Source organism: Populus euphratica, unplaced genomic scaffold, assembly GCF_000495115.2.
Source record: "Populus euphratica unplaced genomic scaffold, PopEup_1.0 scaffold23.1, whole genome shotgun sequence".
Taxonomy (NCBI): domain Eukaryota; kingdom Viridiplantae; phylum Streptophyta; class Magnoliopsida; order Malpighiales; family Salicaceae; genus Populus; species Populus euphratica.
The window spans coordinates 1,115,875-1,128,983 of NW_011499892.1; the positions used below are offsets into that span (position 1 = coordinate 1,115,875).

The following is a 13,109-nucleotide window of genomic DNA, read 5'->3' on the forward strand; positions in this document are numbered from 1 at the left end:
ATATAAAGTGTTATGTAATGTATAAAATGCAAATTGTAATTTTCAAAATACGAGGCAGAACAGATCAACTAATTTACTTTCATTTCAGATTTTAATTATTTTATTTTATTTTAAGCAATTCATTTCAACCCTCCCCACTGAATCAGTAACCTGGTGGCTGGCTGGGCAAGGCCCGCCATATCAGGTCCGGTTTAGACAACCGTGCTCTTAACACAACCATACGGGAGAGGGAAGGCGTGCCTGAACAAGGTGATTTTCTTAATATACAAATACACAAACTGGGACGCGTGCACATAGATACAATTATAAAGAGAGAGAGAGAGGTTTGATAGCACCACGGCAAAAGGAGACGGTCCACATTCTGTAGTACTTCAACAATGCCAAAGGCATAAGTCCTAGCAAACTAGAAAAATGATAGAGGCTTAGCAAAGTTATAGATAGAAAAAAATCAGAACATGAATTAGAAGGTTATTGCAGTGTGGTTGAAAGAATTGTAGATGTTTTATATACACGGGCTCCATCATAAGCTTCAATTGCAAAAACTTGGAAAAGCCTTCCTTCAAGTTTCAAAGCCAGCAAATAGCAGGAGTTGATGATTGGTCAAATCATATAGAAGCTAGCTAGGAGAATTTCTCCTTCCACTGTAGGCACGAAAAGCTGCCCTTCCAGCAACAGCAAAAGCAGCACCAACTGCACATGTAAAACACAGTTGAGACAATTCATGCAGATATGTATAGCATGATATGAGTGCCGTTTGTGTTCATGCATCAGTGTAGTGACTTTTCTTTTTCGCAAGTGGCGGTGGGAAGCATAACCTGACATAAACAGAAGAGAGTGATTGACAAGCTGGTGGAACTGCTTGCGTTTCCTCCCGGCCACAGTTTCTGGAATGTTCAAATGAGGGTGTTCGGCGGCACTTAAGATCCTGCAGAAAACATTATTCATATCTCCGAGCTTTGAGCTGATAGGAATAGAAGCCCCTACTCCCAGCTCTTGGCAAACCTGAAGACAAATTTGGAACTATCACCACAGCCATAGCTTAAAAATAATACAAGTGACGGGCAATGTGTTTGTGAAGTTGCAAGATTTTACTTTTGGTACCAAATTTCGGAAACTGGGCATGCAGAGATGAGGTTTCAATGACAAAATGTATACCCTTACTGATTTTTGCACACTCATTGGATGCGGATCCAAGTCATCCTTAGCAGCAATAATGAGACTAGGCACCCCATAACCACTTTCTTCTCCATGCCTAGCAACCTCTACAAGAAGTTCATTTGACCTTTTCCATGAATATTCATCCGAACTGGCAATAAGAATTATATGTCATGCCATGATATCTATATATTTAAAGAGAGGAAATTAACAAGTATAAAGAAGAAACTAATTCCAATAGTATAGTTCTTCCCCTTCCAATAGAATCAATGCCATTCATACACTTTAAAGGTATGTGCACGTGAAACTCACATGGCACATGCATTTGTGGAGGATGGAGCAGAGCCAATAGTTGAAGAATTTGGTAAAATGAAGATATCATGCACCAATCAGAGTCATATAATTGAGACAGACATAATATATGGTCATAAAAGAGATCATCTACCAGCTAATGGACTACCAATAAATACAAGGGAGTCAAACTTGCCTGCTAAAAATCACCAGTCAAATTTACCTGTCATAAACAAATACAGCAACATCAGAGGACGACAGAGATTCTTTATCGGATAGAAATTTTTTCACTCCGTCTTCTGGTATCTCTTGCAAAATAAGAGTCTTCTTATTCCCCTGCAAGGACAACTGCATGACCGTATAGCTTATGTCTATGATACTTTGATGAAGATGACCCAGTACATTCTCCATAATATCAGATCATAAATACACATTGAAACATAATTTTTGTTCATGTTTTGAAAAAGATCTGTTTAGAATGGTGTTCTATAGAACTACCACCCAACAGAGTGGCTACCATACGTACCCCAAGCTGGTCAACAACATTCACTGCATAGCACTCACCAGCTATCAGTTCATGACTTTCTGAGAATGGCCTGTGTTGGAATTGGCAGCAGAAAATTACTATTGCTTAGTAGAAAGCAGAACTAAAAAAATAAAACAACTGGAAACAAAACTAGGTTCTCCTTGAATGACTCAGAGAAGTTAACAGATGAAATTATCTGGAGCATATTGGCTACAATGGACATGACATAGGTTCGAAACAATACCTTCCTAAGAATGAATTCAACAGAGTGGACTTTCCAGCATTTTTAGGGCCAAAAACTAAGCAGTGGAAAACATTTCTTTCTGTTTGTTGCTTCTTACGATCAACAGATCTTCTCCGAGTAACATGAAGTGCTGAAGCAGGATTTCCTCCATATCCAATGTACAGCAAATTAGCCAAACTACCTCGTGGATCCAGCATGGTCATAAGAGCCCACTGCAAACAAATTTTCAATATAAATAAATTTGACAGATAGCACAAGAAGATCAAAAGTAACGGACTAAAAGTGACGTGATAAAAAAATGGATGTAGACAAATATTTACAAATAAGTCATCCATTTGTAGAGAAAATGAGGATATTCTTCCCCAAAAACACAGAAAAGAGAAAGAAAAGTAGAAAAGACACAAAAAGAGATAAACAGTAACCACAGGCCAATTTTTTAGTTCAAGGAAACAATATAGAAGATAAGCAATTATAGCAAAACAACTCCGAAGCAGTATATAAAGATAGGCCTCTCCCAGACAAATTGGAGAAGCAACAATCAAGCTTCCATCATAATAAGATAGCCAGAGTAGCAGATTCCTCTGAATAAGGACTCCATAACTTTCACAGAATACTGGCACCAAGTGTTTTACCAAGTTATAAGCATATCATCACCATGGGTTCATTTAATAGTATCTTTTGTAAGCCTCCAAAAACATCCATTATTTTTTCATGTTTAAGAGGACTTTTCAGAAGGCTGATGTCAGATGTTTCCACGCATCATGCCTTCACCACCATCAAACAACCAAAGGAATAGAAACAGGGCATGTGCAAGAAAGTAAATTGTTTAAGGTGGCCAAGAGAAAGCTGTTGTCACATAGTGTAGCATGTTGGAATGCGTTAAAGCCACCAAGAATGAGCAGGAACTAGATAAAGAGTAGTTAGCACTGCAAACCTCAGATAGAAAACCCTTCAGAGTTAAATTTCCCTGTGTGGTTCTCTCTGCAGCATCCTTGTATGGAGCCTCACCCCAAGGACTGAAATATAGAAATGAATAGCACATTTACAAGTACTATGTAAACAGATGAAATCCCATTACAGCAATTTGCAAGACCCTAGGAAACTTGAAAAAAAAAGCAGATTGGGAAAAGGATAATATTTAGTCCTTGCTTCCAATGCAGATGCAGTCAAAAGAAAATAACTTCAACAGAAACTGAGAGGAAATGTAGCTATGCCTAATACCCTCAATGCTATATCCTAGATAATTGTTGGCAATGCTGTGAATCGATACAAAGAAAAAACAATGTTCTTCTTGTATTTGAGGTTGTCATTCAAAAACAAATTACTGTATTTGCAATCAAAGCCTCCCTTTGACAGAAAAACAACAAATTTGAGATCTTGCAATAGCAGCTGCAACAGGAAGAGATAACAAGCCAATTTTTCATATCTTCATGCTTGCTTCCCATCATCCTAATATCATAGTTTCCTCATAGTTAACAAGATACAAAGTCCTCCAGAGATTGGACAATCAATAAGCAACCCTTATACAGCATTGCAAAACTACCTTTAAAGAAACAAGAAATGGACGTGCCAAACCTGCTTTGCTTGTTACCAGCTTTCAACCATTGATCAATAGAATTTTGTTTCGATATTCTATCTACAGGAAGCATACCTTAAAATATTTTTTGACATAACAATGAAATATTCCCAAACTTTTAGGAAGGAGGAAAAATACATGCCTAGAAAAATATCCTATATTTTGTTTTATTAATTCAGAATTGGATCAAACATCTAGCTCATTAACCGAATCCAGCAATAGAAGGAAAACTAAAGATGTAGTAAATCTGCAGCTATGCTTGTTCATTTTATGATTTTGTTCTGAGATATAAATGTTTATTGCTCTTTGCATTGAAGTGGCATTTTCATGAGCTTTCTATTTTGCAACATTTAGATAAATTTAAATATGAAAAATTTGGCTCTTTCATTCCAATCCTTGAACATATGTTTTTATCATGGAGAGTTTATAAGGAGTTCAGCTTTGCATGATTTTTTGCGTTGAAGGCAAAAAATAGTTGAAATAAGCTAACTAGTGTACATATATATAGTACTTGCAGAGATAGGTGGGGCCACTCTATTGTTTTAGTGTTTTGCTCATGCATAGTACAGGACAATATGTGAATTTCTGCCCCACCTCCTACCATCACCTTGTCCAATCCCATGGACAAGCATCAGAAGTGTTTTTTTTTTCCATACCATCCCTCCCCTTTATACTTGAGCCAAAAACACCCTAGTCCTCTTCTGTCTGATAAAGTCCAGTCCTGTCTTGAATAAAACCAGGCCTGCATACTGTTTTGAAGCAGGGTAAATTGTCTAAATTCAGACCCACATGAAGCATGGGGATGCAAGGTTGTATTTTGTTCAAACTCCCGTTATAAACTGATGACGTGTAAGTTTAAAATGAGAAACATGTATTCATTCATCATCACATATGATGTGTAAGTTAGATGCATGCAATTTGTGGATTTATTATATCATTTTTCACCCAACAGAGACCAATGCACCCAAGAAAATACACAGTGAACAAACACTGGCAAATTATAGCAAAGAAAATCAAGGAACAAAAGCAAATAACCAGACTTACTTTTCTGGAGCAGTTGAAAATAGCTCATCAAGCTCAGTAGGTCGTAAGGCTCCAGACTATTAAGTGTAAAGATTGAAACATTAGAAATTCTTTTGGAGGTAAATTACATAAGAATGGAAAAAGAAAACAAACTTCCAGGAAGTGACGATCAATAATCTGGTAACAGTTAATACATACATTATCGGTATCAAACAATCGGAACACCCGACGAACAAACTCTACAGCTTCAATTGTCAACTCTACACTCTGCACGATGACAGAACAAACTCTACAAGAATTAATAAGAACCAACACCAGACACGCAGTCCAATAATGTATATCAGTCACACACACCTGATCAGGAGCATGCTTTGATGGAGCTGGAAGAAAATCATCTCTCAGTTTTAAATCATTGCCGTAGCCAAATTTTCTCAAAACAGCCCAAGTAGTTTCAAGGCGCCCTTTATCTATGAAAAGAGAATGGAGAAACAGGAACCCTTCAAGGGTAAGCCCCCGGTCGTTGACCCCTTCTTTCTTCTTTTCTTGCACAACTCTTCTCACACCCACTATTTCAGCAGGCTGCAGTGGAGCATCAAAACATTTAACCTGGTAACCATTATTGCAACATGTCAGAATCCCCAGCAACAGAATTGAAAAGCAGTTTTGGGCTTCTTAAGGGGTATGCTACCTAGCATTAGAGGGGTTTTCAAAGAAGTTACTCTAACTGATATTCAGTGAATTGGGGTCCCTCAATGTCTTAATTTCTGGTTCCTTTTTACTAGAAGGAATTCATATTCTCCATTTTGGATTATCATTCTCATTATTTTAATAATATAGTTTGCCATTATTGAGAAAGTGAATGTTTAATACTTTTTATTGTTTCTTGTAACATTCAATTTGTCCATGAAGAAATGTAAAAGAGTAGAAAGGGAAAGGAAACCTGAAAATCATTCAACTCTTCATCATTGAGTGCACCATCCATGTCACTATCACATAGAATAAATATCCTTCTCAATGCCCTTATACATCGGGGTTGCAAAGCTTGAGTGTCTTGATCAAACAAAGGAGCTGTTGGATGAAGTACAGCTTTTTGAGCATAATAGAAAACGTCAGGGACCTACATATAGTTAACTTTGGTTCTTAAGTTCTAACCTTTTATACTGCTACCATGTGAGTTTCAACGCAGAAAATAACAAGGTTAATGTTCTAAGAAAGCATGACAACACCTCTATATGAACCAAAAAGTTCTGCCTTCCAATACAAAAGGCTAAAAATTTGGAAGCCTGGTCATTAAAACAGAACTAGTTGCAGGGAAAAAATCCCTTAGTTCTTTATCCTTTTCTACTTTTATAGCTCTCGACATCACTACCAACTTTCCGTTCTCTTACAACATTTTACAATTCATCATAACATAACGATACAAAACAGAAGAGCGCTCTATGCATGTCTTAATAAATTCTTAGATGTAATTGTTTGCTATGAAATTCAATTGCCTCTATCCAGAGAATAAATACCTGCATAAGGGTAACAGCAGAGCACTCTATACAGGTCTCAATCTCCCTATACTGTTGCATGATTGGTCCCATAACCGGCTCGAGGCTAATCGGCTGGTTCTCATCTCTCAAATCTACTTTGCAACCCACCACTATCACCGGTACCTTCACCTAATTAAAAAAAAAAAAAAAAGTAACATTACATTCACCAACTAATAACCTACATCATAATTACAAAAATTGTAAATAAGAAAACAGAAAAAGAAAAAAAAAACCTCTAATCGACGAAATTCCTGAAGCCAAAAACTACTCAAACGAGTAAGCGTCAACGGAAAATCACACGCGTAAGTTAATATAATCACATCAGCTCGCTTCAATTCTTCATTTAGCTTTCCTCTACTCTCCAAGCTTTAACAAATTCAAGCAAACTAACATTAAAAATGCGTATACAATGCGTATGTGTGTATAAAATACAATGCTTACCTTGCAGAAGTGTCGATGATAGTGATAGGAACGCGATCGGGGAAGAAATCGGCAGGGAGGCGAGTGGGTGGAAGCACGGGAGATAGATTTTCCGGGACAGATTCGGTGGCTGCCGCCGCAATCAAACTCGATTTTCCTGTTCCATGGTCTCCGACGACTACGATTCTCACACCGGTCTTTCCGCCGGCGGCAGCAGAATTCCCGCCTGGCATTGAATCTTTTTAAGAATAAAAAAAATAGAGAGCACGACTGCAAAACGAGGGAATCAAGAAATTAAAATAGAGCTTGGGAGAGTCTGCTATTTATATTTAGTAATTTATTTTTTAATTCATTTTGTGAGGGGGCACCAAGCTTGGCCACCGAGTTCGTTGGAGATTTGAGATTTTCAAAGTTATCTCGCGCGTCTAGTGAAGCTAGAACTAGCTTTGTTTTCTACTTGGGCTTTATTGTTTAGGGCTCAATCAATTAAAGCCTCATGTAGGCCCATGCATTTCTTTAAATATCCAGCCCAGTGTTAAACCTCGGCCTGCATTTTGGAAATGTTGGTGCGGAACGTGCGGGGAACCCTTGCAGCCGCCGCGCGGCAGTTCTCGGCTGCAGCAGTGACGGAGAAGGGTATTGTTAGCGGAGGAGAAGGGAAAAAGAGTGGTGGTGGAGACACGCTTGGAAGGAGGCTGTTTAGTTTGGTGTATGGAAAACGGAGTGCAGTAATAACAATAAGGAAATGGAAGGAAGAGGGACACAACGTCCGAAAGTACGAGCTGAACCGGATTGTTAGAGAGCTCCGTAAGCTGAAGCGGTACAAGCACGCCCTCGAGGTCAGAATCAGATTGATTGTCTTTGCTTTATTTTTTAGAACTGTTTGTTTTAATTTAGGAGGCTGTTGTTAATCTTAGAGTGCTTTTGTTGTGATTTTTACCTGATTAGTTATTAGACATGTAGGTATGTGAATGGATGACAAAGCAGTCTGATATAAAACTTGTACCGGGTGATTATGCTGTTCATTTGGACTTGATTGCGAAAATTCGTGGTCTAAATAGTGCAGAGAAGTTCTTTGAAGATATTCCTGATAAAATGAGGGATTATCAAGCATGCTCAGCTCTTCTCCATGTTTATGTCCAGAATAAATCGATCTCCAAAGCGGAGGCTTTGATGGAGAAAATGTCTGAATGTGGGTTCTTGAAGAATGCTCTTCCTTACAACCACATGCTATCAGTGTATGTTGCAAATGGGCAGTTGGAAAAGGTCGCGGAGATCATTCAAGAGTTAAAGAAAAAGACTTCACCTGATGTTGTTACTTATAATATGTGGTTAACTGCGTGTGCCTCGCAAAACGATGTGGAAACAGCAGAGAAAGTCTTTATGGAGCTGAAGAAGTCAAAATTAGATCCAGATTGGGTAACGTATAGTACGTTAACCAACTTGTATATCAAAAAGGAATGCCTTGACAAAGCATCGTATACTCTGAAGGAAGTGGAGAAGAGAGCTTCAAAGAAAAATCGAGTCACCTACTCCTCTCTTCTCAGTTTGCATGCGAACATGAAGGATAAGGACGGGCTACATCGAACCTGGAATAAGATGAAATCGGTGTTTAATAAAATGAATGATGCTGAATATAATTGTATGATATCTTCACTTGTTAAACTTGGGGAGTTTGGAGGAGCAGAGAATCTCTACAATGAGTGGGAATCAGTTTCTGCAACTCGAGATTCTAGGGTTTCAAACATAGTTCTTGCTAGTTATATCAATAGAAATCAGATGGAAGACGCTGAAAATTTTTGCCAGCGCATGGTGCAAAAGGGCATCACTCCCTGTTATACTACCTGGGAGCTTCTTACTTGTGGTCATCTGAAAACGGAGCAGATGGAAAAGGTTTTAGAGAATTTTAAGAAAGCCTTATGTAGTGTAAGGAAATGGACTCCTGATAAAAGGTTGATTGGAGATATATTCAAGAATCTGGAAGAGCGGGCCGACATCGAAGGAGCAGAGAAACTACTGGTTATACTTCGAGATGCTGGCCATGTGAGTACCATGATATATAATTCTCTTCTTCGAACCTATGCGAAAGCAGGTAAGATGCCAGTTATAATTGAGGAGCGTATGCAGAAGGATAATCTGGAGTTAGATGACGAAACACATAGGCTCATACAGACAACTAGCACCATGTGTGTGAGTGAAGTTTCAAGTTTGCCTATTCTGAAATAAACGGTATACTTTGTCATCTAAATTCAGCATTAGTAACTTGTGATATTCTGCTATTCAGTTTGGGCTCCTGATAATTTGCATTTGAATTTAATTTTGATAGTCTGCATTTCCCCTGGTGCATCAGAGCTCCTTGAAATCCTTTTGGATGGAATAAAGGGCCATGGTTGGTCATCTCCTCCACTCTTGTATCTTGGTCTCCCCCCCACCGCCTTATTCATTAGGGTTCTACCAATAGATAGTTATTATTCAAGTGGACAATTACTGAATACATCACGAGGCACTAGTAATGACTCTGTTTAAGCATTAATCATATTCTGTGTTTTTGTTCCATTTTTTTATATCTGTATCTCTGTAATGGAATTTGTCATAGTTATGCCCTTGATTGACCACCTTATTCAATAAGTTTTGCCCAATAGACGGTTGGAGTTGATGGGAGTATTCTTATATTCAACCAGATTAAAACAGAGTTGGTGAACCTTTGAACTGAATTAAGGGCAGAGAGGATCGGGTTGTGCATGGCCGTGGATCCTTGCAGGTTGTTTTATAAACAATGACATTGATGAATAGGGAGAGAGAGTGAGGTTGAACAGCCATTTGAAGTGGATTAGTTCCGGTTTAGTTTAGCGTAACATCATAACAAGTGGTTGGATAATCGAAAAATTCGTTCAGTGGTTGGGACAATATCCTAATAGGAAGCCATAATTCTCTTCAGAAAATACAGGTTCCAGTAAAAAAAGTTGCCCCACTACTTCAAACTATAAACTATACGGAGAAAGACATTTTTTATGCGTGCTCGATGCTTAAGGTTTGTTTGCAGAAATGGGTTGTGTTTTTAAAAATTATGTTTTTTTTTAATATTTTTTTTTGTGTTTTTAAATTATTTTGATATGTTGTTATTGAAAATAAATTTAAAAAAATAAAAAAAAAATTATTTTAATATATTTTTAAATAAAAAATATATTTAATTACAACCATCATCGCTACTATAATCTCAAATAAATTCTAATGGATACTAAAATTCTTTCCCATGCCACCTCCAAGGCGGGTCAATTTTTTGAATTTACTTTATTAATTCATAATTTAGAATAATAATAATAATAATAGAAAGCTAAAGTTTAATAGCTTAAAGTTAAAAAATAAAATAAAAAAATCAAAAATAAAATAAAAAAATCAAAACTAAATCAGGTTAATTTTTAAAACTAATAATTTTGATCATGAGATCGAGATGATTAAACAGAAGATAAAAAAAAAAATTGAACAAATTTTTTAACCATCAAAAATTAAAAAACAAAAAAAAAGCAATTAAAATAATGAGAATAAAATAATGAGGACTAAATTTAGCACAAAACTAATGAAAGAAAATAATGAGGGATTTAATAAAAAAAGAATTAAAAAAAGAGCAATTAAAAGAATGATAACCAAAATTTTTTAAAAAAATATTAAGGGATAAAATTGAGAAAAAAACTAAATTAAAAAAAAAGATAACAAAATCTAGAAAAAAGGAAGAAGAAGAAAGAAATGAAATAAAAAAACCAAGAAAATAAAAAAAATAAAAAAAAAATCAAGAGAATGAGTATCATATTTAATATATAAAACAAAACAAAACAATAAAAAAAGCAATAAAAATCTAATTGACACTGATAACCCGGTTATTGGACCTAGCGGTGTGCAAAAAAACCGAAAAACCAAATAAACTAAGAAAACCGAGAAAAAATTAATCGAAACAACCTAACCGAGAGAAAAAATCAATTAAATCGATTAGAATAGTTAGAAAAAATCTTTGTTTGGTTCGGTTTTCGGTTTTGTAATGTAGGAACCAGTTAAGTCGGTTAAAAAAAAGGCACTATAAATAGAAAAAATTATCCCCTCCCCCCTCAGTAACCCTAGCCGCAGCCCCCTCTCACTCTTTCTCTACAGTAACCCTAGCCGCAGCGCCCTCTACCTCTCTGTCTCCCTCTCCCTCCCCCAAGACTTAGAAGGATTGCTTCAAACATAAATCCATATGTTGTGACTTACATGATTGCAGAGACCACCATCCCCAGTAAGCCATGAGAACCCCAACCAACACCACATACAAAATGTTATTGTTAGTAGTCTTTCCAATGAACCATAGAAAGATTTGTTTGTGTGAGTAGGATGGATATCTTTCAATTTGTTTCCCCTTTACATTTGAGGCAACAATTTAGTGATATAATTGCTTTGCTTGCTTGCTTGCTTGCTTCATGATTTTGCATTTTGTGTTGAATAATGTAAGGTTCAGTTTCCATGACTTCTATAGAAGTCTAGATTTCTAGTGCCTGGAAATTTAGGGTTTTGATTTATAGCAGAGTTTTGGATTTGGCATGAAATCAGTGGTATTGATTTTTGGCTTTTACTTCGTTTGCACAATGCAGGGAAAATAATTGTTGTGAAAAGGCATCTTACTGGCGAGTTTGAGGAGAAATATGAGCATATAGGTTTTCTAGGTTTTTTGAAATTAAGAACCGAATCGGACCGGACTGAAACCGATCGGTTTGACTCAGTTTCGGTTGTTTTTTTCAAAAAAACAAAAACTGGTTTGGTTGATTTTTATAGTTAAAAACTGAACCGAATTGAAAATGATCACCCCTAATTCGACCCAATACGTAACTTGAGACATGACGTGGGTTGACTCCTAGGCCGAATTTTAAAAGCATGATAAAAGAAAAACAAGTACTAAATATGATATGAAAACTCAATGAAATTAAACAATGAAAGATGAAATTGCCACAAAACAATTAATCAATAAGAGAACTCAAAATAAAAGGAATTGCAATCATAATAATGAAGATCAAATTCAACAAAAAAAATAAAACAAAAAGATTAAGGATTAAATTGAAAAATAAAATCCAAACAGAAAACGAATAAAAGCAAAATAAATAGAAATTAAAAGAATGAGGATCAAATTTGATTAAAAAAAACAAAAATAAATGAATAAAATTGAAAAACAAATAAATCAAATTCGATATAATCAAAAGATTAAGGATAACTTTACAACTTTGCAAGGCTAGCACACCTTTTAAGGTAGAGGAAAGAGAAAAGAGGGGGCAGAAAAAAATTTCACAGGAGTTCTTCCATGCCATGTATGCTAACACACGTCGCCCCAAAGGGTGGTGTGCTTTTTTGGACACTTCCCAGAAGGCTACCAACAACTATTGGAAGAAGTCGTACCAACCACTTAAAAGGTGCTAGTGCCTTCTACTTGCGAGTGCTTATTCTGCATGTATTAATTATTTGTTTTAGAATTATAGAAAGACTAGAATACCTTTGACTCCATAAGATTAGTACAAGAAAACCAAGGTTAAAAAGCCGAAAGAACCCCTTGACCTTAGTGGGGAAAAAAATGACCCTATAAGCTATGTGGCAATTATACTATACAAAAAATGTGAAAATATAAAAACTCCCCTTAGACATTAGTTGTTTTTTTTTAAAGCATGAGAGTAATTACATTATGCAATAAATATGTAAAAATAAAATTATATCCTTAAGTGTGTGTTCATTGTTATTCTTTATCATTATGTGGATTGCATTATGCACAATCTACAGATGAGTTTTAGTTTTATTTATAATCCTAAAAGTTGTTAACTATTTTAACCCATAAAGATAATATATTTAATCATTAGACATTAATTAAGGTTTAAGAAAAAATAAAGATCACGGGTAAAGTTTTGTTCACCAATATCCATGTCATTGTGGATTACAACACAATAACAAAACACAATTTTTTTTCCATTTTGATTCTTTGGTTTTCTTTAATTTGATTCCTTAATTATTTTTTTATTTGCTCCTTTAAAGTTGTATTTATTTGAAATTTGACTTTGCTATTTGTTTTGGATGCCTAGCCTATGGAGTCTCGGGGTATAAAAAAAAAAAAAAAATCAGTCAATGGATTCCTAGTTTAGATCTATTAAAAAAAATTTGTTGATTTAAAATTATTGGAGCTACGGAGATTGAATTTGAAATATAGATAAGTATTCAACCTCCTTTTATTTAAATAATCAGGGCTGAATTGCACAGTCATGTAAAAGTTCAACTTTGATTTTTGTTTTTTATCACTTAATTTTTTCTTTTTTATCAATTCAATCATTTTAAATT

General features: G+C 35.7%; 2 protein-coding genes across 5 annotated transcripts; one reads left to right on the forward strand and one right to left on the reverse strand.

The window, feature by feature from the left end:
* Positions 1 to 296: 296 nt before the first annotated feature.
* On the reverse strand, positions 297 to 7,187 carry LOC105131443 (mitochondrial Rho GTPase 1). Of its 3 annotated transcripts, none has more exons than XM_011034422.1 (14): positions 6,792 to 7,187; positions 6,584 to 6,716; positions 6,330 to 6,479; positions 5,756 to 5,932; positions 5,170 to 5,421; positions 5,014 to 5,082; positions 4,837 to 4,892; positions 3,151 to 3,232; positions 2,217 to 2,428; positions 1,973 to 2,042; positions 1,670 to 1,782; positions 1,156 to 1,306; positions 816 to 1,002; positions 297 to 690 (listed from the first exon to the last, which is right to left on the reverse strand). In XM_011034422.1, the coding sequence occupies exons 1-14, from the start codon at positions 7,001 to 7,003 to the stop codon at positions 617 to 619; spliced, it is 1,938 nt and encodes a 645-aa protein (XP_011032724.1). In that variant the 5' UTR covers positions 7,004 to 7,187; the 3' UTR covers positions 297 to 616. The 3 variants fall into 3 exon arrangements, with proteins under 3 accessions (XP_011032724.1, XP_011032722.1, XP_011032721.1); XM_011034420.1 differs by having other exon boundaries at positions 1,162 to 1,306; positions 1,670 to 1,794; XM_011034419.1 differs by having other exon boundaries at positions 1,670 to 1,794.
* Positions 7,188 to 7,317: 130 nt separating this feature from the next.
* On the forward strand, positions 7,318 to 9,395 carry LOC105131444 (Pentatricopeptide repeat (PPR) superfamily protein). Of its 2 annotated transcripts, XM_011034424.1 has the most exons (3): positions 7,318 to 7,609; positions 7,734 to 8,999; positions 9,097 to 9,395. In XM_011034424.1, exons 1-2 carry the CDS (start codon positions 7,331 to 7,333, stop codon positions 8,994 to 8,996), a joined length of 1,542 nt encoding a protein of 513 aa, XP_011032726.1. In that variant the 5' UTR covers positions 7,318 to 7,330; the 3' UTR covers positions 8,997 to 8,999; positions 9,097 to 9,395. The 2 variants fall into 2 exon arrangements, with proteins under 2 accessions (XP_011032726.1, XP_011032725.1); XM_011034423.1 differs by having other exon boundaries at positions 7,734 to 9,334.
* Positions 9,396 to 13,109: the final 3,714 nt, after the last annotated feature.